Consider the following 27,196-nt stretch of genomic DNA (forward strand, 5'->3'; position numbering starts at 1 on the left):
ATGACAAAGGCCACACATGTTTAAGCAACACAACTGTGAACAGGACATAGCTACTTGGCACCACCTCTCAGCTGCTAAAACTTGGAGCTCTAAGGAAGGTGAAGATCTGCTACAGTGAAAGAGATCAGCCAAGGAAAACCAGCAGCTTTCCAGTTACATTGACTTTTTAAAATCTTCCTAAAAGAAATGAGGCTGCTACACACAAGAAGCTCGATAGCGGTGAGATTATTTTGCTTTGTTTTGGGGAAAAGTATCTTTCAGCTCCCCGTCTCTGCCTTTAATCACCTGTTAATAATACTAGGTATGACAAATTATCTATGTGTATCATGATCTCTTCTTGCTCACCATTTAGAATAGCCGAGTGAGATAGAATTAAACATGATTGTCTTGCCTGTCAGAAGCAGGCAGACAGATACATAAAAACGTTGATGCATTACATCAGGAACATATATTGCTGCCAGGTTTTCCAAATGCAATGGAGGGGGAAAGACCTTTAATCTATTTTTGCTATGAATATCCTGTGCTATAAACAATATTATTAGTATCAGATGAAGCTGGATCCCCTCAGGAAATAGTGTGCAGAAGCTGTTCAGTCACATTCCTAGACAGTCTGCTCTGAGATCCTCCTTTCCAAAATATGTCTTGTTTCAATTTCTCTCTCTGGGTTTTCTGACATGCTGGCATTTGTCCCGGCAGGATCAGCTTCTTCCAGAATGGTGCATCTTTTCCTCTTTCAAAACTAGGATCTCTCTACCTCTCTTTCTGATATCCAGAAATTTTATAGTCCAGTAGCCAAAACTATCTCTCTGCCACCAACAATGCAAACTGACTCTTAACAACACCAAAAGCACACTTAGTATAACATCAGACCATTGCAGCTATCAGAACTGCTGTCTTCCCTGGAAAGCACTTAGAACAATCTTAGAACAGTTTGCTGGAGTTGCAATGCTAATCCCAAAAATGGATAAATCAATTTGAGCAGGGACTAGTAAAGCTCACAGACACTTTCACTGAATGTAAAAAGTACATGCAGCATACTGTGTAGCTAAATTAATTAGGCATCATTAGGTTGATCTCGCACACCCTGAGTTACCTGAATGCTTTCTAAAAGCTCTCTACTCTGGGATATGATTTTCTCAGCACCTTTCTGTCAAAATTTCTAAAGGCGTGGCTGTTGCTTTCTTGCATATGTGCCTAGCTGGCTTTTCCCTAGCAAGCTGAGAGTGCCCAACCTCATTCCAAGTGTGATTGTTAATGAGAGATATACAATGCATTTGTAGACAGATCACAGAGGATTGTGCAGTTTTGTTTTATAAGTTCAAATGCCTTTTTTAAAAAAGAAGAAAGACTCATTTGCAGCCTGAGAAGTAAAAGGCTGTTACATTCCCCTCACAAGTCAGGAACCACTAAAGGATTTTATTCAACCTTAACGATCATAAAAGCGCTTCAAGTAGATCTATGTGTGGGAAACTTAAACCCGTAAGATGACTACTTGATCATGGCAGTTATAAACATGCAAAAGTAGACAGTTACAAAGGAAACTTCTTAGTAATCTTTAGTGCATGGATGCTACTAGGTGTTAATAACATTTGAGTTTCTGTTCCATTCCAGTAAAGCAGTACATGCTCCTGTGGTTTTTAACAGCAAAGTCGATTTATGGGTGACAAACAGCAGGGCTTTTCCCTAATTTGCCCTCAAACTCAAGAAATTTAAGATGTTTCTTACATTTTGAATCTTTAATCTTAAATTGTGAAGGTAACATTATAAAATATTCACTTTCAGAAATATTTGGTCATTACACAGCAAAAGTATCCCCTGAAGGCAGTTTCCCTTCTCCATTACTCCTTAAAGAACATTCCTATGTATTTTTAAAGGTTCCTAAACAAATTTTTTGTTACAAGATCTAGACTACAGTCACAAATATTGCCACTGATCCTAACTTCTGCTTGACATGTTTACAGGAAAAAGAACGTGTTTTAACAGCAGAACACACTATGAAGCAAAAGCCAAAGAGTACTGTTGGCATGAGTCCCAAATTCGCGAAGTGCAAGAGGTCAAAGAACACAATTTCTCAAAAGCAAAAAAATCCCGTGTTTTTAAAACAGCTCTAAGCTAAAATCCAGCTACAATCCAGCTATTTTTTTAAGTTTTAAAAATTTGTTACGTTCAAGACACACGTTGCTCTGCAAAATTCATAATGAGTTACTTTTTTTTCTTCTTCTTTTGATACAGTGAGTCCCTGACAAAGCCTTGGGACACTGCATATATGTAAGGCTTCCTCAAAACCAGAAGGTTCCAAACACATCAAAATCAAGAGATCAATGAAATCTGCCTCATTTTGAATATTCTTGTCTCAGAAGATTTTAGATACTTCTCTGAGATGGCTGCATCCTTGCCTGCCTCTTTAGAGTCAGCCAACACCTTTATCATTGACCATGAAGTCCAGAGACCAAACCACCACCTCTGCTGCAATTCCTATAAACTGCTGAGTGCTAGAATGGGATATTTCACAGCTGGTCTGACACTGGGCTTCTGTGATGTTATGATAATTTGATAAAAAAGTGAAGCACTGAAGTTTTTCACAGTATACTACTGGTCAAAATCTTGACCCAACTCGATGCCATTCTGTGGTCTTCCAATTACTCTGTTCATCTTATTACTAGCTTAAGAAAATACTCATATGAAAACAGCAAGAGAATATAATCCTGAAGAATATTTTTTAATTCCTCAAAATATTTCCTACACTAATTAGGAAGACAGCCAGTTAAAACCTCTCAACTAACCTCCAATTCTTGCCCAAAAGTTAATAGTGTGATTTTCATTGCCAAGGAGTTCTGTAAAATGACTTGGCAAGCAGAAAATTGGAAAGTCTGAAATCTAATACTTCTTTTTAATGCACATGCAATTAGTGATATTGAGAAGACAAAAGCCAGGTGCTAACATGTGGGATAATCATAATGAAAGAGAAATGTAAGTGTAGCTAATGAAACACAATAATTTATTTCAAGAAACAATTCCATATTCCCCGAGAGTGGCCATTTTTCTTTTCTAAAATTATACTACACTGAATTCCTACTAGCCATTTTTTTGCTTTAGCAGAAGACATCAAAAGGTAATTCCATGAGGAAGCTCCAGTGATCAGTTTTGGAGAGTTTCTTTATGTATTGAAAGTCAGCTATTTCATTCGTAAAATAATAGAATTGGACATTTAACAAATCTTTTATTCTTTACAAATAAACCCCTGCCTCATTAGCACTACAATTAACTTCATTGCATATTTCCACTTTTTGTAGATAAATAACAACTAATTACCATTATATGACACAATTTGCTCACTGAAGAACTGTTACCTGCTGTTACAGAAGCACTGGATTTCACCAGTACAGTACAAGGGGAAGACCACGCGTATTCATGTCATACTGTCTGAACATGCTCTGGATTAAATTTTTAATCTTCAGGTTACAGTGACCCAAGGTTCAGCTTTGAGCTGGTTTTGTATCACCCACAGACCAAACATTGTTTCATGTGCCAACAAAGAGCACCAAATTTTAGGATGCTCTTCTTCAGAATGATTAGATGTTTCACCCTACCTTTTCAAGTGTTTCAGGTATTGGGATTGGTGCTGGAAAAGGAGAAACCTGCTACAAAACGTGGTTGCAATTCCAGTCTATTATTGCTCTACTTGCTAGGGTTATTGTTGTGGTTTTCCTCTAAGTATACCATTAACTGCATTCTAGCCTGTACTAAGTCACAAATGAAAATAAGTTTGATACAGCTTCAGTCCAATAAAATTATTCTTGATACCTGCTGAGCCCATACATATGTCCCAGGGACTTTTGCTGAAGAAGAATGTAGTTTAAGCTAAAACTAATATACTAGGCACCCCTAGAAGTATAGATTTCATTGAACAACTAGAACAACACTAATTACAGCAACATCTAAGACAGTCCTTTGTTAGTGAACAGCAACTTTGTATCTCAACAAGCCCTGAAAAAAGATCCAAGTTGTAGGACTATTTGCTTATGTTTACTTGATGTTTACACAGCAGGTGCTCAAGGGAGGTGTTATGCTCTCACACATTGTGATTCAGTTCATGTGCTAATTCGCTCAGCAACAGAAAATAGCAAGTCTGATTACTGATTTTGACTAAGCTAAAGATGGAAGGATAGCTCATGGAAAAGCTTTTTGAAGCAATTAAATAAAGGGTCCACAGTGGTAAATATTGCATTACTTAATAACTAACTAAAACATCCAGTGAAACTCTGAACATGGCAAACAGCATGACAGTTTCTATTATTTTGCAACCAAACAGAGTAGTATTGATTGTTTGGCCTCTCAGTGACTGTACAGACTATAGCTACCCAGGCAGACACTCATCTGGCCCCAGTGGTTAACTCTTGTGTTATTCCATTTGGCTAACAAAATCGTTTTGTTCACTAATAAGGTTTAACAACTTAGCATTGTCAATATGAAACACAATCTTACCCACAACATTATCATCTGCATTTCTGTAAGTCCATGATGCTGTCTTCTAAAAGCTTTATTTCTGCTAAATTTTCCCCTACACTAACCCCAAATTATTTGAAGCCTTATTTTCTCCTTACTTAACTTCTTAAACTTACAACATTTAAATTAATAAAAAATTGAAAACCACAACGTGACAGTGATCTTAGCATGGAAAATTTTCATCTTTCTCTGTACTTGCAATGAATAGTCTGGCCCAGAGTGATCTAATGTTTCCCAAAGGCATACTCCACAAGTAGTGGCATACTCCTTGCCAAAGCAAGACCATCATCACCTTGTGGTGAAATTCATCTTTCCCTCTACTCTTTAGACAGCTCTCTCTCATATCAAGTCAGGATATTATTTAGCAATATGAACTGATGTAACTATATAGCAACATGATAAAATATTTATTTGTAGCTGCTATAACTCTCTTCCCCTCTGCCCTCACATGAACATCTACAATGTCCTACAAGTGATAAAGTCAGCGTTCTGGCATTACTTCCTGTCTTTTGAAGACAGACAAGATCATTCGGTGTCTCATCAAAGAAATGCTTGTCAGCATTTTACATGCTGCTACCACCAGCACCATTCAGGTTGTCATGGCTAAAATAAGAGTTCCCCCAACCACGGTACTAACATTTTTTTACCACCAGGTCATACAGATCTGCTCTATGTGTGCTTAGGTCAGGCTGGGTAAAATATAAATGTCTGGAGCAATGTTTTCCCAGGTATTCTGATCCTGAAACAAAATTAAAAAGGCATATCACTTCAGCAAAATCCTGATCAAGCTGATTATCTTGCTGAAATTAGGATCGTAGAATCAGAAAACCATAGAATTGTTAGGGTTGGAGGGGATCCTAAAGAGCATCTAAGTTTCACCCCACCTGGCACAGGCTGAGACATCTCCCACTAGACCAAAGCCTCATCCAAGCTGGTTGTGAACACGGCCAGGGATGGGGCAGCCACAGCCTCTCTGGGCAATCTGTGTCAGTCTCTCAACACCTTCGCAGTGTTCTTTCAGTTTAAAAGGGTTACTTCTTTTCCTGTAAAAAGTCTCCAGCTTTTTTGTAGGCCTCCATTAGGTACTTGAAGGCTGCTGAACAGTCACCCCAGAGCCTTCTGTTTTCCACCCCAGCTTCACAGCCTGTCTTCATAGGAGAATTTTCTGTAGCTTTACTTCTCTACTTTAGGTAGTTTTCATTAGGTAGCTTTACATCTTACGGTAGCTTTCCTTTCAGTGGAAGCAAGACTGGAAATCTTTCCGCTTCTAAAAGATGAGTGAACCAGACCAGGAGTCCAAACCCCAAGAAAGCCTATCTGAAATTAATAAAATTTTTTTTAAATATGACATATCATCTTAGTTGATATTGATAAACAAATACTAATGCTGTAAAATGTTTTGTCCATTAGTAAATGTAGGAAACTTTATAGGAAGATGAATTATTACTTTTACATTTTTGAGCATTGCTGTGGGCCGCATATCTTTTTCACATCTTCATTGTGATACAAAGCACATAATAAGCAAAATGGAACAAACTTTATGTATTTTTTTTCATATGTATATCAATTTGAATATATTACCAATCTTAAAGTTGCCTTTTATTACCTTAAGAATTGTGTTCTTCTAAGATTACTGCTTTGTCATTTATGCTACTTGATTCTGTGGGATATTCCTCACCATATGAGTCACAAATTTCATTACCACAGGCCTTCACTATAGACTCTTCACTTCATCTTTATTCCAGTTCAGTATAAAAGTTTTCCCTATATAAAAAGTTCTATGATTCTTTTATATGATTCCATAAAAAGACAGCTTTCTCATCTACACTGTCCATTTAACTTCTATGTATGACTTGACATGCATAGGCACTTCAACTCTGATATTTCATTGGAACTGCAATCTTTTCAGTGACAGAAAAGCTCCACCTGATTTTTCTTACGCTTTGTATGATGTAAATTCTTACTTGCATCATTGTAATCACTCTTTGTAAGTTTTCCTACTTGATGACTCTTCATTTCACCACTGCTCTTTATTCCCATCCCTAGAAGTGCACTAATAGTCTGGTTTTAATAGAGGGCCTACAGTAAACTCAGCTGTTTAATTGTTGAAATAGATCTTTGTGATGTCTTTCAGTTTTGGACTAATTCCTTCCATCTTCCCACTTTATCTTCTCTCCTTCACCCACTGTTTCATGCATTGTAGCATCACCAAAGTAATTTTGCTGAGCAAACTCTATGGCACTAAAAAGGTTGTTTCAATTCATGGTAGGGTGCTGTTTTCATTGACTTCTGCCAAAAGCCAACCACAAGTAGCACATCAACTGGAAAGACCAGAAACCTTCCATTCAGTGTTAGCTTTGATGCACAGTACTAATCTCTGCTTTGAATCCACAAATTTCTCTCACTTCTTTGTTTTTCCTGTCAACATATAGGAAACATACACAGGCCTAGAAGAGATGCTGTGGATACAGCCATGTTTCAAATTTTCTACATGGCAATCTATGTTAAGGACATTAAAGGCTCATTTGGGCACCTCTTCCTAAAAGTATCTGTTCTATAGCTAAAATGACAAGAGGTGCTATTGCTAAGCACGGATGTGGATAACAATGAACAAAATTGTGTTAAGCTGCATATGCTTTATCTTTTCATCTAAACTCAGAGTAATGTTTAGTTAATGATGAGAAAATTGTCACAATGTGTAATCCATATGTCTGCAGTTCATGTTCCCTGTTGGAGCTATTCATACTGTTTATAACAGTGTCAAGAGACTTTTCCAGAAGAAAAAAATCAAGCCAAAAGTCTTCATAGCAATTCATTAATTGAAATTCACAACAGTAAGATTTTGTATCACCTATATATCTTTCCCTCTGTATTTACAAGGGGAAATCAAACACTATCCACACAAGTAGTTTAAAAATATTAAATTTCAAAACAATCCTTCTATTGTATGCAGATCATTTACATAATGAATTACCAGTGAATAAAAATGCTGTAATTTAAAATTTCATAAAGAGCAAAATCAGTGATCTACATCTGAAGCATGCACAGATCAAGTTAATTGTGTGTGCATGTTACAGAGACAAATTTAAGCGGTAAGAAAACCCCAATTAATCGATTGGGAAAGTAAAGAAACCTCGGCGTTCCTTTGTTCACAAATACATATGCCATATAATTTAATCTCCCGCAAATATTGGCATTAAATACAGTCACATTCATAAACACAACAGCATACAGTACTAGTCCTTTCAAATCTCACAGTCGTGCAATGTGCCTTATTTAAGATTAAACCCTTCGGTTTTTTAAAAGGTCTAGCACATATAACACGATTTCATTTCCAGTCTGATTTAGTAATCTATTATTACACACACTGAGGACAAACTGGCCTTTATTCTACAAATACGTGTTCATATATTGACATGTTTGCAGTCACATAAGAATTCTCAAGCATGGGCTTAGTGGAGTACTCATAAAGCCAATCACAAAAACTTTGGCCAGATTTAGGTACCAGACAATTGGCTTTTCGTGGGGTACAGTGTCATTAACAAGGCTGAGTATCTTGCACGATCCTTCGTAGAGGTTCTCAATATTAAAGTGATATTTAACAATGATTCAGAAATTCTGTACCAGCAGCAGCACAGATTGGAGACAAGACCTAACTGGTGTAACATGGAAAGCACTTGAAAATAAATGCTGGCTGTGATTTTCTGCTGTGCTCTGTCTTAGAGACTCTCACAATTCAGACCACAGTGGTTTGGGCTGGGTGACAGAGGTATAAAAGTGGTATCTGGATGCTGGGTAAATCACTCTACCTCTGTGCATATACATCAGTGTATACTTTCCTTTCCTTTTGCAGTATCACCTCTTCTAAGTGCCTGTTGTTTGAAAGGTGGGTGGTAGGTCTCAACACAGAGATTTGTGCTCTGATCATACTAATCATCAAAATATTCTGCACAGCTGAGGTGCTAGTGCTCTGAAAGAAATAAAGAGTTAAGCAATTTAGCCCTATCAGCACTGGGGTGAAGATGCTTTGTGTGTGCTTCCTTAGGTTTGTCCAACCCACAACAGTAACTTCAGCCTTAAATATTGCTTTTCAGAATGCAGAAGTATTCCTGTATGATTCTCAGCATGTACACTCTACATCTACAGCATTCAAACTATCTTTTACAGATAACTTCTACTTCTCAAATTATTTGTCAAGTAAAACCTGATAAATCCTTCACAGACAACAGTCATCACCCAAGGACTTAAAAAGAGCTTGACTTTCTTATCACCATTGAAAAACTCCAGGGACTTGGGAGTTTGTTGTCAAGAGTGGGTTGTATGAACAACATTAAAAAAAGCTAATAGGACATTCTCCAAATTTCCTTTCTGAAAGAAAATCAGAGGAAATCCAATCCTACAGTTAATGATCATGCTACTAATCACTGAAATTAAAGGACTAAACCAGAACTGTTTATTCGGTGCAAACATAAGACACGTTATAGTTAACTGTAAATAAGTAATTAGGTTTAAGTTACTTATTGTAGTAGATACTTCAATGACATGACAGCATTTTTCAAACAGGTCTTAAAATTAGTATCTGTAGGAACTATCAAAGGACCACAGAAAATACCATTCTAACCCCTCATACACCAAGTCCAGAAAATGACCAGAAAAAAGCAAGAAAAAATTTCTTCTGAATGTCATACTATCCCACATTGCTCGTCTTCACTCTGAAAGCTGGTTGATTTACAGAAGGAGATATGCAGACAACAGCGATACACATGTGCTTTTGAAGAGATGTATAGCTTGTGCATTAGTGCATTAAAAATATTCCTGTACTCCGCCATGAATAATGCTGGACCTCAAGTTCCAAGAATAGCACATACTTAATAGCATAGTATTGTCTTCACTTTGTTTTAATGAGAAGCAGAACCTCTGCAAACAGATAGTGTGTCAGTACTTGTAATGCTATATGCCATTCAGGTGAATGTCCCCTGGTCTGACATTTCATATAAAAAATGCAAAGGCTTTTGCGTCAGACACATACGTGGATTTTCTTACCTTTGGTTCCATTGAAATGAAGCTGTGGGTACCTCTACTTGAGAGAACTGACCTTTTAATCGTTTTACTATGGTAGAAGTGGTAGTAATCCTTTAGTGTTCCAATCTGTAAGGGGAAAGGAGAAAACAAGAGAGGGAGATTTAATTTATGAAACCCGTTTTTCGTTTCCAAAAGTCCATAAATTATGCAATTTCCTGTGTGTTGAAATGTTACTTGAGCCTCCTGATCATCTTTCAAAAGAAGGACATATGATATGAAATGGATGGAGAGTCCTTGAGGCAGTAACTGCATAACCAAATATTATAATTGAGCTGCTTAGGCTGGCTGCATCTACCTTTTTAATGTTTCATTTATATGCAGTACTTTAAGTAATTCTGTATCAATCTATATCCAAACTGTCTTCAAACGGCAAGTACAGAAATCATCAAAAGGCTAGATGGTTATTAAAAAGCATTTCATCTAGTTTGCTTTAGGAAATTTACTGTAAAATGCACTACATTTGGTTATTTATATAATTAAATTATAAAAAGGGCATTCACAGCATTAAACTGTACAACAGGAACAGGCTTCTCTTTCTGCCAAATATGAGATAGAAAGTAGGAGAAAGATGGAAGTGGTAACTTCATAGGATAAAGACTAGACTGAACTACAAAATCAAACAAAATTGCAAATTTCACAACAGTAAAATAAAAATGCTTCTTATTAATCTCACTGGTGCACAGTAGCAATATAAATACTAAGAGAGTTTTCATAGTTTGACGAAGAAATTTTCCTTTCCAGAGTCATTAATACCTAAACATTTATAAATTGAAAGTTTAATTTCATGCACCTATAAACATTCAGCGTCTTTGTCTTTAGAGTGAATGTCTCCAACTCATTTGGAATTTGACATTCTATTGCCCTGGAAATCTTGTAAAAAATTCAATAATTTAGTTAAAAACTCCTTAATGATGAGTGAAAAATGGACAACTTAGCTGACTGTCATTTTAGGTAGAAACTCAAAGTGACCTCAGAAAACAAGCTTGGTTTTACAAAAAAATCTGAATGAAATCACAGAGAGGATGGAGCAACACTCGAGAACTCCAATCTTTAAAAAAAAGAAATCTGAATTTGCATCTGTAAGAATATACATGTAGGAAACTTGGGAGTTACAGTAAAGGTTCAAAGAGAACAGGAAATAAGCCACTAAAAATTAGCAAGGATATGCTTTCAGAATATTAGAAAATAAAAATATTGAGAACATATAAGAGTAGAGTAGGAAGACACTAGATAGAGTATTGAGCAATCATCAATGGCATGAACAGGTTGAAATGTTGGATTCTGCATCAAGGAAGAAGTAATGCCAACTACAAATATATACTGGGAGAGGAGTGGCTGGAGAGAAGCCCTGCAGAAAGGGATCTGGGGGTGTTGCTGCCATGAGGCTCCCCAGGAGTCTGCCGCGTGCCCGGGCAGCCGGGAGGACAACTCACACCCTGAGGAGCATCAAACATGGCAGAAGCAGCTGGTCAGCAGAGGTGTTTGTTTGGGTGGCCTCTCTTCCAGTGAAGTGTGCTGCTCTGGGCCTCCAATTTGAAAAGGGCATAAAGACCCTTGAGTGTGTCTTGGGCAAGGCAATAAAGCTGGTGAAAAGGCTGGAATGCATAAATAGAAAGGTCATACTTTAGGGAATACAAACATCCATCTTGTTTTGGTCTACACAGATCTCAATATCACCCAATTCTCTGCATCTTGCACTAGTTTGAGGATGTTATGTGTTTTATTTAATTACTATATATAAACTCTAGCTGACCCCTCTGAGGACATCCAAAAAAAGCAAATTTGGGAGCCAATCTAATCACACTCCTGGAGGTCATATAGTTCAGCAGCATTAGCCACTCATAGAAGAGAACGGAGGGATCTGCACGCTCTACCTTCTAGCCAAAGGGGGACAACCTGTGCCTATGTAATACTTGACAGCTGTACCCTCTCTGAGATCTCGGGCTGAGGAGTCAGACTTAAGCCCTTAGAATTAAGTGTGGTAATTGTAATGCTGTGTCTTCCAGACACCATCAGTTTTCAGATAATAACAATTATTATTACTAATAATTAAAATGGTTAGATCTACAGCATTAGTTCATAACTGTCAATGAAATATAAAAGAATTCCAAATCTTCTAAGTGAAATTTAATTCATATTCACCAACTGCTAGTGCCTCTCATAGGAAGGTAACACCAGTGTTATTAAAAATTTTATTGCCCTCTTTTCTTGTAATGGGAATTTACGTAGACCTTCCACATCCACAGACCACTTGGAGAATAGTTAAACCATGGAAATATAGAACAATAAAACTTATCATTATGGATGTTCTTGTTAAATTATTTTTTATACTTTTAACTACCAGGTCTTAGTGGCACTCTCAAACAAAAAGCAATGCAAAGACAGAAACACCAGACTGCAGAGCTAACCATCTTAGAGACTGATGGCAATTTAACTGTTTTATCTTTGGGAAATCTTTGTAATCTCCTTTGTGACTTGGAGGAATTGATTTCTTTAAAAAGAAACAGAGAAACATTCCTAAGGAAATGCCTGGCAAAACGCAAGAAGAGTGGATGGTGTGGGTAGGAGAGATTTACTCTCTTCAGAAGCAACATTCATCACTGAACATTTTAAATAGATATAGACATTCATTTTAATAATACTATACTGCATTTATTCAAGGATGAAATAAATCCTGGAAGTCCTACAATATCATAGTGGAATCCACTGCATCCAAAGTCTTATTTTTTATTTAAAGTTGAGAAAATGATTGAATTTTAAACATAACATGAAATAAGAGACAAACTTTCTAGGCTTGTTCCTGCAAAAATTTCTTCCACATCAAATTTTATAGTCTTGAGACAATATCAAGATAATTTAGGATATAATTACTGAATTAATTAATCTACCTCTGCATTATGTTCTCATAAACTCCGTAAGGAAATACAAATGCTAAAGCTGTCTGTTAAATATACATATATATACATATATATCTCTGTATTGAAATATATCTATGTATGTATATGACCATCAAACTGACATATGCAACTAAGCTCTGAAACTACAACTGAATCTTCCATGCAGCTGAACATGAGCCAGGAAGTCATTCAAGCTACTGCGAAGGAATCCAAGAGATGCCTTCCCAACAGGTTTTTATCTAATAAATAATCTTGTTTTTAAGAGGAGAATCACTTAGACATCTGGCTGCAAAGTACATGTCTCTTAGTGGGCTGAATGGAAAACATGCTGTTGAGTTAGTGAATTGGTGGATATATTGCATGGGTTGCTGTTTCTCCAGTCTTTAATGACTTTGGTCCTACATGAATTGAGAAAACAAGGCAGTTCAGGTCCTAATCTGGTTCTGGACTCTGTAAAGCATTAGAAGAGCCACAGGAGCACATATCTGCTCACTCTGTGCACACCTGGAACACAAACCATTAAACTGTCAAATTGCTAAGGTCCTTGTCAGAAGGAAATACCAAGAACAGAGAGATAAAGAAAGTTTTTAAGGTTTACTATCATAATCCCATTTTGACAAAAATCTCTTCAACTGTACTCCAAATATTGTCACATTATATAAAGTACATTGAAAATTATATTTCAGAACAAAAATTAAAATATCTCATTCTGAAAAGGTTGAAACAGAACGCTTTGGTATTACTAGAGATTTCTTCCTCACATTAAATACCAGTGAAGCCAACTTAGAGAGTGTTTTAACAGTATCATATGTTGACACACATTACAATACTGCATATGTTCCTTTGACCACTCTTTAATGAACATGACAGAAGTGAGCCTACAGCCCTTAATTCTAATCCCTGGTGACTCCTTGTTATACACAGCTGAAGATAGATTCATTAACACTACAGAAAGCTGCCATTTCCTTTCCTTCTTGTGTTCCTCCAGAATTAGAAAGTATTAAACAACTTAAAACCAGAGTTCTCATTTCAGTGTTTAAGGGCACGAAAGCTCTGCAGAGGCTGTTAGTTGTTCACCGACCTACTCAAATTAACCTCATGAGTCAACAGGAGAGTCTCCTCTAATCTTTTGTTTCCAACATCTATACAAATCACTTTGCAACAATCCCGATACCATTTCCCCTTGAATATTTCTCCCCTATACTAAGTATTAGTGTGAACTTTGCCATAAATGTCTTAAAGTCACCTTTTACAAACTCAGATTGAAATCACTTTTGCTAACACTTTTGACAGTGTTTACTTCAAGTGATCTAATACTTCAATGACTCATCTGCAACAATACTCTCTAATCAGAAGTTTTTTCATTAGGTTTTTTTTTTTTCTGTCATTCACAATAAATAACAGCAAGGTTTGTCCACATATGGCACATTGCAGTGAAGTGAAAAATTGGACCACTTTCAGTTTTGGACAATGTGCAGCTCTCACAAAGACTAGTTTATGAAATATTTAGGAGAGAGACGCACAGGCCCTCCAGACCTTCCTCAGCATAAAGTTCCAATTTCCAACCCCTCAGTAGACACCTCTATCTAAATATTTAAGCTCTCTGCTAGTTCCCTGTTGGGCTGATATCCTACACTACCCTGCACGAGTTAAAATGCTTTCTTGGATTACCACAGGCAGACAATCTCAAAAAAAAAACCCAAAATCACACCAGCACTACTGAACACTATGGTCTTGAGCGTCACTAGCAAGATAACACTGCTCTGATGACCAGTCTAAATGACAGAAATAATGATGTTTAGTCCCTGTATTACAGAGGTTCTGAAACGGTATGTTACAGAAATATCTACCAGGTGGGGGGAAAAAGTGCACTTCGTCATGCCCAAACTTAACTAACTGACTTAACAAACTTAACTAAGAATTTGAGTCAACAGCAGAAGCAAGGCGATATGGATATGAATGCAAATTATCATCTCAGATGCAACCCAGACTACTTTGAAAACTTGAATTCCTTCTATGCTCAAATGGCCAAGTAACCCAGTCCTCAGCTCTATTTTAAGCTGAACTAGCAAACAGAAATTCTACAGTCAAAGTTGCGAAAACATCTCTGTATGTGCCCAACTTGCCAGTTCATATCTTTGCTTCTGTCACATTCCTTTTCTTTAGGTTTGCTTTAAAGGGAACTGATATGTCTGGAGTGTTGAATAGTGACACCCTAAACAAGTTGGGCTTGATCTTAATTAAATGCATGTCTTCTTCTTGAAAGATCATCCAGTTCTCCTAGATGGAAAAAAAACCCTATATTGGAATTAAGAGGTCTTGCTTAGTTTGTTAAATATTTGTCCTGGAGGAAAAGACAACTGAGACAGAAAAAGGAGATTCTCTTCCAAACCCCTTGCATATGAAAAACAAACAAAATCTCAAAACAGGCAGATAAATTAAATTACATGGCTATTACAGCAGAAACATCACGATTTTCACAAAAATAAATCAGGTTGTATCTCTTCACACAGTAGCAGCACGCTAACACTTCACCCTTGACATTCTCGCTCCTTCTGTTTAAATGGGGAGAAAAACGTTCTCAGTGTACTGAACTAGCCCAGAATTCTTTTGTGTTTTTCCTTTGTGTTTCAGCTATTTGATTAACAAATTTTGTGCCCACATTTACTTTGAGCTCAGAAAGTTATGATTTGGCTTTTTAAACAGTTGATGTCAAAAATGAATAACAGAGCCATTAAAATAAAGTAGTTCTGCATTATGTTCTTTCAGGTTATTTCACTGCTGCTGCTTACATGCTGCTGTATTTTGCTTTAAAAAATAAAAGTGGCACATTAACTCACTGGAAAAATAAACAAACTTACAAGTCTTCTAATTTTTCATGTGCTTTTGTTAGTAAGACAAAAAACCTAAGGCTATCCTGCAGTCAATTATAATCCTTAATATTCTAATTCAGAGTCAAAGTTGAGATTTTTCCCAAAGTCATGTCATAAATTTTAACATTAATTTTAATTTATATATATATACATTAGGAAGCTTTGCAGTTCTCAGAAAATATTACTGCAGCTAAACTAAGTAAAAATGCAGACTAAAAAGAACATAAAAAGGAACATTTCCATTTGCATGAGAAGTTCTTTACATGAGTTAGCATATTTCATTTTGGATTACTTCTACAAAAACACTTTTTCTAATAGGTTTTCTTTTCAAGGCTTTTAATGCATTTCATTATATAATCTAAAAATAACAGTCTCTAAACTGTAATTAATTTAAAATTAAAAACTAAAATTAAATGTAGAATTCTAAATTCCTATTTAGATTTAGTCTAAAGTATTTTCAGAATTCAAAAATTTTACTTCTCTAAAATTCTAAATGTATTGTACAATATACTTAGCAATATAACACAAAATAAGTTTACCCTGAGACTGATAATTGGCCTGTAACTTTTAGAAAGTTCAAGTAAATTGGAAAAAGCTTCCTAGATTATTCCTCTTGCACTTAGGTTACTTTGTACAGCTGTATGTTTTAAAATATTGCCAAATGAAGATCTGCCTGTTGAGATTCCAGTGCTTTAGTGCCCTCTTGGTAACCTTATCTAACATGTGAAATTACTTGGAAAAAAAGATTAAAAAATAATAACAAAATAGCAACATAAACTGTTTTTCTTCATTAAAACCCTAAATGATTTGTCATGCTACACAACTAAGTTTTAGTATGGCTATCTGTAGAAGAATAGGAAAATCATAAAAGAACTCACAGGTCTTGGGAGTTAGTATGAATTTAGCTATTAGCAACACATAAATTAGAACTGTATCATAGCTTTATTCTAATACATGCTAAATCACACTAAGACTTATTCATTTAATCTATCCTTCTATACAGAATGAACAATCCTGTTATTATATATTTTACTACATATTCATGTAAATCCCATAGATAGTGGAATGAAGATCTTCCTGCCTTACTGAGTTGTGAAAGGAGGGAGAAGTTAGCTGATTTTCTTTAAAATAAAAATACACTTTGATCACACGTAATGAAAAACAATGCTACTTCTAAAAGTGTAAGAAAAAAAAAGAATGCTTAAGCCAAATCATAAAAAAAGAAATCCTCAAGCTACTCTTAAGGCAAATAAAGCCAAAAAAAGGGAAAGCTGCCTGAATAAAGACCAGGTGAAAATGATGTTTTGATGTCTGATCAGTGAAGAGAATTGTGCCACAGATCACATGAGACATACATATTCCTTCCAAAACTTACGACATAAGCAGAGCCTCAGCCTAGCCCATACCTTTCTCTTCTGCAGCTCTGAGAAGAACATGCATCAATCAGTCTTTATTGGAGGACATGAGCTGGCAACCCTCCTTGAATCAGACCTGTGCTGTGCATATTGGTACTCTCTGAACACTCGCTATGTGGTATGACTTCTCTTGAGACAAATACATAAAATTATGCCCTCAATGAAGTTAAGAATTAATGTGAGAAGTGAAGGATATCTGGATAGTATGTTAACTGTTCAAACACTACATTGAAGGAAATCTCACTATAGTACTTTAGAAATCTTTATTTTAAAGCCATTAAGGAAGAATTTTGATCACCGGCTCTCTAGGACTGATAAACTAGTTGTCACTATTAGAACAATGTTCACAAAAGTAGCTAATAATTAAAGAACACAGATTCCTTAATTACTGGGAGGAGGGTAGGTTTTTGTATGAAGTGTACTGTTTGGTCTTCCAACAGATATAAAAGCTTAAAAGCTGTTGGGAGATACCAAAGGAAGCCATTTCCACATCTGTCAAGTAAATTCAAGTACAATGATGGGCATTAATAATTGGCAACCCCAGTGACACTGTGAGCTTCACCTATGAAGGTATCATAGCAATTGGCAAGTTCCTATCCCTATCAAATAAAGCAATGCAAGGCTGTCCCAGGGTTTGCCGTTCCAGGGCAATATTACACTTCCAAAGTTCTCAAAAGGAAATCAATTACTACCTCGATTCCCATTAATCTTTTCTATTGTTTCTATTCAATATAGAAAGCAGTTCAATGTAAACTTGTAGTTCATGCTCCTTTTTTTGTGAAGCCAAATGAGTCATCACCTTATTTCTGCAAGTAAAAATGAATGCAACAAAGTATTTATTTTCTGCTGTATGAAAAAATCCTAGCCTCTGCCCATAATATTCTGTGTAATTGTGGCTTCACTGAGGCTTCACTGTGGCTTCAACACAGTGGTCACGCATTGCATGTTTAAACCATAACAAATGCTGTTTGTATCCTCAAAGAAGCTGTCAGAGATATGCTAATGTTTGTTTCAGTAAACAGCCCCCCAGATGAAGCCTTTGAATAGGAAACAAATACCTTTAACATTCTGAGGTGTCAAGTAAATTGCCACTGACTTCTGAAATCTTTTGTTCCCCCTTCTTAACTCACTATGCTATAATTTAAAATATACAAATGATACACTGCATTAACTTAAATGAGCTTTGTCACTATTTTATTGACATCCAGTTCTATTTCATGTTGCATCACAGAACAAATGTAAAAAGAACAAAGATAAGATACTCATGGAGTATCATGAATGTTTATTAAAGTTGCAAGCAGAACTGCCATATTCTACACATTAGCTACCTCAGACTCTAAGGATGTTGTTTCTTTGTAAGCTGTACTCTCTGACATGTAATTATAAGAAAACATAAGAATGACATTTGACAAAGTTCTGATACTGTTATTTCAATCATGCAAACAGTAAAAAGAGAAAAGTTTTCTTTTTTAAAATATAAAGCAATAGAAGTTTCACAGCAAAGAATATTCATATTAATTTCCTTTTAATTCTTGATCATTAAATACTTAATAGCTATTGTCCCTGTCTCTGGAACACGTAAACACCTACCCAGTCCCTGTGGGATCAAGTCTTTTCTCATTTACAAAACTGTAAATCAGAAATAACTCTGTTGAAGCTAATGGAATTTAAGAGGCATAAATCAAGGGCAATCAAATGTAATAGGTTTACTTATATGAATAAAAGAGTTAAGAACTGGGCACCAAGTCAGATATACTGTTCTATCTCTATCCAGTTATTTAAATGTCAATATAAAACACTTAAGCACATTAATAGCAAGAGAGTTTATAACATTCAAAATGACTAATGCAGTGGCCTACAGTAGTCATACTGTTTCCAGGGAACATTTATATTGCCAGTAATAAACCTTTTCACGCTGTACTTTGTCTTACAAATCTGAATTCAGCTCTTATTGGTCACAGTAAATACAATGTTTTCATTTAACTGACTTTCTCATGAGACTTGATTTAAGCAATTTCCTCCTCTTTCACCAATATAATTTACTGGAGAGTAATAGAGTCACGGGAATATTTAGGATGGAGTTAAGTTCATCTATGTGGTGTGTGTAGGTACTAAATGAAATGCTCTTTTACGGTGAACCTAGATCATACGTCCTCAACCTTGTACTGTACCAAAGTCTGGTTATCTTCCACGCTCTACAAGCTTAACCAAATACAGAAAAGCATGCAAATCAGGTTTGATGCTGATACATTCACCTATCTTATTTGATTTATGTTAGAGCTGTAAAAAAGTTTATACGTTTTTTATTTAAAAGTAAGGTTTGCCAGTAGTCGTTCTTTATATAAGCAGTTTCCACACATGTAATCTCATTGATTTTGGTAAGACACCTTAAGCAACAAGTATTCATATAAAGTAACACTTTCTGGAGGGGATATTATATTTTCAAAAGTATAATAGCATGAAAAAAAAAACCACGCCTTTTTTTTTACATGATTTAAAGACATATATAAAGAAAATGCAAGTAAATAAGCAAATGAAACCAAACAATAATCCCCAAAATGATTGTATTATGTAGCATTCAGATATATTCAGATCTGTCCATCTCTACCAACTTCCATAATGCCAGAAGAGCAATTAAGGCTCAATTCAGCTTTCACTGTAATCAGTGGGATCTTCCACTGTATTTAATGGGAGCTGTAATCAGCACTTTTTAAGAAACTATTTTTCTTTAATCCAAAACTAATCAAGGCCTATATTTTTTTAATAAATCAGCATCTGAATGTGTAGGTTCCACCAGTTCTGAATGTGTAGGTTCTACCAGTTTCTAAATTACTCCAAACAACAGAGAAAAGTCAATGAGACCTGATACCCAATTGGTGGTGAAATATCAAAATTTAGAAAAACCAATGAAGTCACAGCTTTCACACACTGTCCGGTTCACACATTTAAAGAGTATTTCTTCTGGTCTTTGGAGATCAGAATCTTACAACCTGAGGGCTGAGTCAGTACCTGAAAGCAGATTTTCCTGGGGAAAAAAAGTAATGTTTCTACAATATATTTGTTTAATACTTTGATATTAAACACGTAATACCAAAGTACTGAAATAGGGAAAATCCACAGTTAGAATGAAAGCAATGATTTGGATAAAAACATATAGTCTTCTTTATATGTACATTTGCATTTTCATTTTGAAACATTTGTTTTCATGTCAAATGAGTCCTACATGATTGGAAAAGCAAGTCAACACTGATTCCAGTCACCAATGGAATAGCTCACCATCTAGTTAAGCATGTCAGATTAATATTTGTAGTTGCCAGGCATGAATTGGAAATTAGTCAAATTTTGCAAGATAGAAATGGTATTTATCTACAAGAAAACTTCTAAAAGAGTAGTCTGTTGCAATGGTAGAACTATTTATTGGTAAAGACCTGTGATGTCAACACAGTCCAGAGCCTCTTTAGATGATGGAGTGGTTAGCTCTTCTAGAGCACGGGGCTCAACAACCTTGTTTAATTTTAGTTATAATTTTTCCCAGGCAATGGCTTTGCAATTTGTCAGCTAGCCATGATCATCATGCACTGTTTTAAGAATTACTGGAAGGAGCCCATTCATTGAATTTGTCTCTGAGACAAATCAAAGGTATCACTTGATCAGACAACTAGAAAGAAGTTAACGACAGTAATGCAGAGATGGGCATGTGTCAAGAATGTCAAGGAAATCCCAGATATTATCATACACACCCTCTCTGGAAATCACCCTGTACTTCAAATAGGTGTGAATAAAATCCTACTAATTATGTGCTTTCAAGTTGAGAAGGGGAATGATTTGGCCTTCAGTGGAGCAAAAGGGAATCTTTCAAGAGGAAAACTGAAAACAGTATCACAGTTAATACTGTAATGCTAGCTAGGGCTGGAGTTCTTATGTGGTGGTGATGGGACACATCTGGTCTGTCAGACTTTCCACTAAAACTGGGGTTCTTGCAAATGCATTTCCAATATTCATAGTAAATGGCTGTTGAGGCTTTTACAAACTGCAACTGGATAATGTGCTGAGATGAATTTCATAAACTCTCTTTGAGGTCCAACGAGAGAAGTGTTTTTCTTTAAAATTGGAAAAAGCTAATCTGACCTGTAAAACCACTGTTCAGGTGTCTAAATGGGCTCTACTTCCAACTGATAAAACTATTGCTTCTCGTGAAGGATGAGGCTTCGTTGCTCAAAAGAAAACAAAGCTTATGCTGCAGTCCATTCCTGCAGGGAAGTGGTGCTATTCATTTCCAAGAGGGCTAGGAGAACTTTCTCAGCCCAAAGCCCTGCCATTGCTGTTCATTCATGCTTGGCTCGCTAGAGCCTACCATACTCAATAAGCATCTAACTTTTTTAAAGTTTAGTATTTGATTGATTTGTTTGCTTCAGTTCAGCTCAGATGTGTTATTCAAGGTGTGATATTTGAAGTATCATATATTCTGCAGTCCAGAGTGTGGAAGGAATATGGATGAAACAGATGAATAAAAACACTCGGTAAATTAAAGTAACTGAAAGGAATAGGAGCAGTGGCATGAAATCTGTCGCTTAAAAAACCGTTTTCACATTTCAGGACAGCTGGGTGACAAACGTGATGTAAATTTTTAAAAGGTGATCTGAATCATGGTGGACTTGCAAGTCACTACTAGGTAATGATTAGAAACTAATAAATAAGGTAATTAATGGTTACTTGGATAAAAAAATTACCACTTTGGAAATAAATAGAGGAAAATTCTGCCTCACAATTTTCTTAGTGTTCTTTAAAGAGATCAAGCTTATAGATAAAGATGGGTATATACAGATATGCTTGCTAGACTTCCAAAAGGATTTTCGCAATGTCCTTTGCCAATGGTTTTCAAGCATTTAAAAAGACATGGCACAAAGTCTTTGCAGAAGCATTCAATCAGTTAAAAGGTGGAAAACAAAGCTTAGTAGTAATTATTTGTTTATTACAAAAGCAATTAGCTTCCTGTAATGCACTGCAGTCCTTGCTGGAGTAATGCTGCAGTCCATGATAGAACTTGTTCTGGGACCTACACGATTTCACCAAAAAAAGCCCTATATCAAAAAGGGAGTAAAGAAATGAAGTGCAGATGTCAGCTATTGTTAACAAGCACGGATGTAAAGAGCGTGACAAGTCTATATAAGTAATGGCTGTTCGTGTGAACAAAACAGTTACAAGAACTACCTCTCTACTCCATAGATGTCATACTGCTGGCTTTAGAGGTGTGACACAGCATGCATTTTCTTTCCCATTTGTTCTTAAGACATCAGTTTAATGTGTTCATATACCCTCTACAAAAAAGCTCAATAAAAGCAAAAAACTGTTCTTTACATTTATCTGGAGGGGAAGCTACATGCTACTGTTGATTAAGCTAAATATTTTTAAAAGGAGAACATTATCCAACTCTAGGCTTGAATTGCAGCTACACAGCACTATTCAGTAACATTTTCACGGCCCACTAAGCACTCTTGCACAAAACCCAGTGGCTTTATTCCAGTTTCGGGAATGAGTAAAAGAACATCGCAAAGGTGTTAATTGAGAGTTGCAACACCTCTGTAACTTCAGTTTGTCCCTGGAAAACAGAAATGAGGTCTACTCCCTGCCGGCATAAAAAAAAAAAAAAATCTTAAAAAAGAAAAAGTAAGAAAATAATGTAACTAAACCAAAAAAGGCCCCTTATCGATAACTGTTCATTTAGAAGCATGCTGTCTCCTTGGGAGCAGATTCCTTCTGTATGGAAGAGTCTGTGCTGAGATTTTTTTTTCTTTATTTGTTTAAACTCCAAAATCCATAACCATGAGGTGCCTTTTACAATCTGATCTCCATCACACACCATCATGTAATCTACAAGAATTTGCACAGCAACCTATTCTGGTAAGATTTCATGGTGTAGCTCTGCTACTTTTCTGGACTTGCCAACATTTCATTCCAAAGAGTTTTTCATCATGAAAATATCAATCAAATTATGTCCAGCATGTTACCAAATAATCACGTACTGCCTTAAGCTATGGATCTCTGCCAAATCACAAGGAAAAATTTCTTCACTGTGAGGGTAACAGAGCACTGAAACAGGCTGCCTAGATGGGTTGTTGAGTCTCCTTCCATGGAGACATTCAAAACCCACCTGGATGAGTGCCTGTGGGACTTACTCTAGCTGGTTCTGCTCTGGCAGAAGGGTTGGACTAGATCTTTCGAAGCCCCTTCCAGCCCTTGAGATTCTGTGATTCTGATCATACTTTTTTTCTGTGTTTGGCAGGTGACAAAGAGCATTATAGTTCTTCACCAGGGACCACGTGATTTATCCAGATCCACGGCTGACATACGTATCTCTCCACTTTGTGATTTTACAATTCATTGTATGGAGAGGAAGAGAAAGACATACTGGTAAACCTCAGAACTACAGAACACAGCTGCAAAACATGCAAACATGACATTGGAAATATCTTGCTTGACAAAGACTAGAGAATTATTTATGACATGGTATCAAGGAGGTTGTATACAAACTGGCCATCTTTTCAGTGAAGCAACTAAGATGATGAAGAGAGTTGAAAGCCTATATTCTAACAGGAAACAAGAAGCTAAAGAAGGAAATGTGAAAGCTGGCTCACCCTGCAAACATGCTGGAGAAACACACAAGTCCCTTAAGTACAAGAACAGATATATGCTGGCCATGACTAAATCCACTCTGCAAGTTGGAAGCCAGTTACGTTGGAAAGCCCAGCTTTCCAGACTGAGAATGAATAACAAAACCACTCTTAAAATGAGTTAGTTTTGGGCTTGCTTAAAACTAGAGTAAAAAATCCATTTATGAATACTTTAACGTATAAAATAGCAATGGCTGATGATCCAGACCAAGTTAATATCCTTGTAATCTATTTATTTTCAGGTGATAATTTGTAAATTAAAAAAAATGTATCTGTCCTCAGGTACTACTTGATTGACAGTTTCCTTCAAATTCCTGAAGTAGGACACAAAATCTAACTATGGAACAGTAGCTCAAAACTATGAAAGCAACATTGATATATCTATTTATTACAGCAGGGCTGCAAAAGACTACCTGTCTGAGTCCCTCTAGAAACTAATGACCTGAAAATTGGCATAGGAAAGACACCTATTAACATACATGAAGATCCAGAGTGGACCCACAATCACATTGTGGGGCAGGAAGTGAATTCAAAACAATATCAAAACTCTAATGCAAATTCTGGAAAAACAAGGCAAGATTGAGCAAAAACACATGTGAAATACTATAGATTATAGAATGAATAATTATCTACTGGACAAGTTCTGACTGGAGAACAAGAAGATAGAAATTCACCAGAATCAATCTGTGAACTGTAGCAGATCACAAGCTGAACTAAGTCAATGACGTCAAATGGCTACAAACACTAGAATGGGCTACAGAAATAGGAGTGCTGTCCTGAAGACAACTGATAGAATCCTTATACTGTACTCTAGTGTGATGCTCTAGCATCCTGGCACTGTAGAGCTTCCTTACTGAAGATCTTTGAAAACTGGTTAAATACCTGCCAGGTGAGATGTGAGCACAGCCAATTTTCTTCAAGGACACTGAAAGTGACAAAATGATCCATAGAGATGTCTGCCCTGTCCTTCACTTCTACAACTCTTAGCCATTGTTAGAGGTCACATGTCATACCAGACATAACCACTGACATAACCAATTCACCTCAATAAATTTTCCAGATTTATTCTGATTCTTCCATTTTAATCTAACCTGGTCCACATTTTTATGTATTTTGTTTGAGAGGAGCAGTTCTCACAAACTTGACGTTTTAAGTTATGCTTTCAACTAATTGTTATTCTGAAAAGTATAATGTAGTGTGTGTTTGTCTAAAGGCCTTAAATAAAAAATCATCACATATTTTTTAACCTTAATACTATACTGTTAAATGAGACTCATCTTTCCTCATTTTGTAACAACACACATATCACCAGAATTCATTTGATACATTCTTTTTTTCATCTACTTCCTAATGAAAGCTCACCTTTAGTGCTAGTAAGCTTCTGCACTCTCCCCCCTCCCTTTCATTTTTAACTGACAGACAAGAGAACTACTTCCAAGTTTGAAGTAATTAGTCATGACATATGCTTTGTGCTCTCCAACACGTGCTGGTTTTCTGTTTTTGTGGCACGTGAGCATTTGCAAGAATATTTTCCAAAGATCTTTCAACCTGGTGCTTATTCTCTAAATGTAATTTTTTGCCATGAGCAGGAGAAAATTCCATTTTCCTTGGTATATCTGTGTAAGACCACTATGTCTGCATGTGCATAAAGCTTCAATTTTTTTAATACAATAGTCCTGATACCTGCATCTTTACTACTCATAGGTATTAAATTTTAGTAAGAGCACGCTCTGTTTCTGTGCTGTGGCCACACAGGCTTTTAAGAGGCATGTCTCTTATATTAATGTCTACTTTTTTCTTTTTTTTTTTTTTTTTGAGGAGCAGATAAACTTCTTTCCACACAGAGGCCTGCCATCCTGCTTTTTTGAATCACCCATGTAAGGTGGTGGAGATCATGGTAGCAGACTCCTTCCTCTGCTGAAGATATCAATCTTACTTTAGGCTTTATCTTAGAATAAGCTCACTTTTCTCTTAATGGAATGTTTTTTCTAGTCGTTTAATTTCAGCTACTTAGTTTGGAAAATTTCCTTTTGCTTCTTGTCAGGAATAGATTTTGAAAATAGAAAACAGCCATTCCTCTCACTCTTTCTAATCAATTGCTCTTGTTACACATCATGATGTCTGTGCTGTCACTGAGATCTCTGGTTTGAAATGAACTAATATTTACTAACTCTTCTGATTTGCCCGCCTCAAATATACAAACCCACAAATTAAAAAACAAATAAAACAAAACACCAAACGCTTCAATCTCCTCCCCTCAAAAACAAACAAAAAAAACCAAACAAGAGCAACAAATCACAAAAACCACAAACAAATAGAAAAACCCACAAAGCCATATCATCATTTACATTATCTAAAAAAAAAAAAATCTATATATTTTACAGGGACTCCTGGATCATAACTCAAGCTTAGCATGTTCAGGTGTCTTTTGACAAACATTGTATTTGTTGTAGAAAGAAAACTGAAGGGAAAGGGTAGCCACACTTGCCAAGAGTGGGTCCCTAGTCCCTGAAGACAGTAGAAAAAAAATTGCTGGAGGAATATAATTAGGAGAGGAAAGATGTGATGTAGAAAAGCGCTGACTCATCCTCAGCTCCTGCACAGAATTAAGAACAAAAACAATCTACAGTTTATTCCTATACTAATTAAGGCAGCATTTCTCTCCCTTGTTGGAGTCACAGATAAGGTATCTTTAGCTTTTCCATTCTTCTATCATCTTCAAGATATCAGCTGTTTGCTTCTACTGCTCTTCTGCACCTTCAAGGAAATTCAGCTGTCTGAATGAGAAACATCTGGCACCTGATGATAGCATATCTGCATAAATGATGTCAGGGGAAAAAGCTCAGTCACTCAAGAGCACAAAAGCCTTCAGCATCAGAGTCTGGAGTAGCATTACCAGCTTCTCAGATGCTTTATACTTCTATAAGCTAGTGTTCCTTTCTCCAATCTATTGAGAATATTTTAGAACCAAGCCATAAATCCAGTGAGAACCTCTGTTTACAGGAAACGAGGAAATTCATAGGAATCAAGACGAAATATCTGTATACCTTAATTTTCATGGCTGTATAAAAAGAAAGCTTCCTTCTTTCACTGTATAGTAAGGAAGATCCATGCTACCAACTTGGCCATAATATTTATGCCCATTGCACAAAATGTTAAGCAGACTAAGTTTAACCCTCAGCAGCTGCCAATAGTGGACGAAACTTTCCCAAAAATCAGTGGCAGATACTTCCTTATAAGAGAAAGGTCTGCTTAGTGCTGCCACTGCAAACAGGAGGGTAAAATAGGAAGGCAAGGAGCTGTTGGGGGATGCATTATAACCCAAATTGCTCCATTCAGCATGTAACTGAGAACAATTCCTTGGCTTCTTTGCATTATACTACCTTATCACAGTCCCAGAGGGCTTGCTAGTCTAGACTACTTTCTTGGAAGACTCATTCCAAAAGAAAAGGGTCAATTATTTTACATGAGACAAGGATTTGCTCCCTAGAGACACTAATAAGAGCACTTCTAGGGTAGTCCAGGAATGCTTTCAATACAGTGGAAAGGAAAAAAAAACCAAAGGTTAGCTCTATGCATTTCAGTCCTGATGTTACATGTTTGTGCTATTTTAAAGCTCAGAGAAACAAAGGAAAAGAAAACTTGGCCTGATTCTTTTGTAGCTTATACTGGTGTTTCAGTGTATTTGCTCCATCACCTATAATGCAGCTGTGGTTGTATTACAGAAATGACATTACCAGTAACCAAGTACT

The 27,196-nt window shown here is 36.3% G+C and overlaps 1 protein-coding gene across 2 annotated transcripts in view; it reads right to left on the reverse strand.

The window, feature by feature from the left end:
- PCSK5 (proprotein convertase subtilisin/kexin type 5) overlaps positions 1-27,196 on the reverse strand; it is a 260,750-nt gene that overhangs the window by 228,483 nt on the left and 5,071 nt on the right. For both annotated transcript variants that reach the window (XM_062017429.1, XM_062017431.1), the window contains exon 2: positions 9,550-9,654. In XM_062017429.1, coding sequence (XP_061873413.1) covers positions 9,550-9,654 — 105 coding nt within the window. The remainder of the gene's footprint in view (positions 1-9,549; positions 9,655-27,196) is intronic.

The sequence above is a fragment of the Colius striatus genome, chromosome Z (assembly GCF_028858725.1).
Source record: "Colius striatus isolate bColStr4 chromosome Z, bColStr4.1.hap1, whole genome shotgun sequence".
Taxonomy (NCBI): Eukaryota; Metazoa; Chordata; class Aves; order Coliiformes; family Coliidae; genus Colius; species Colius striatus.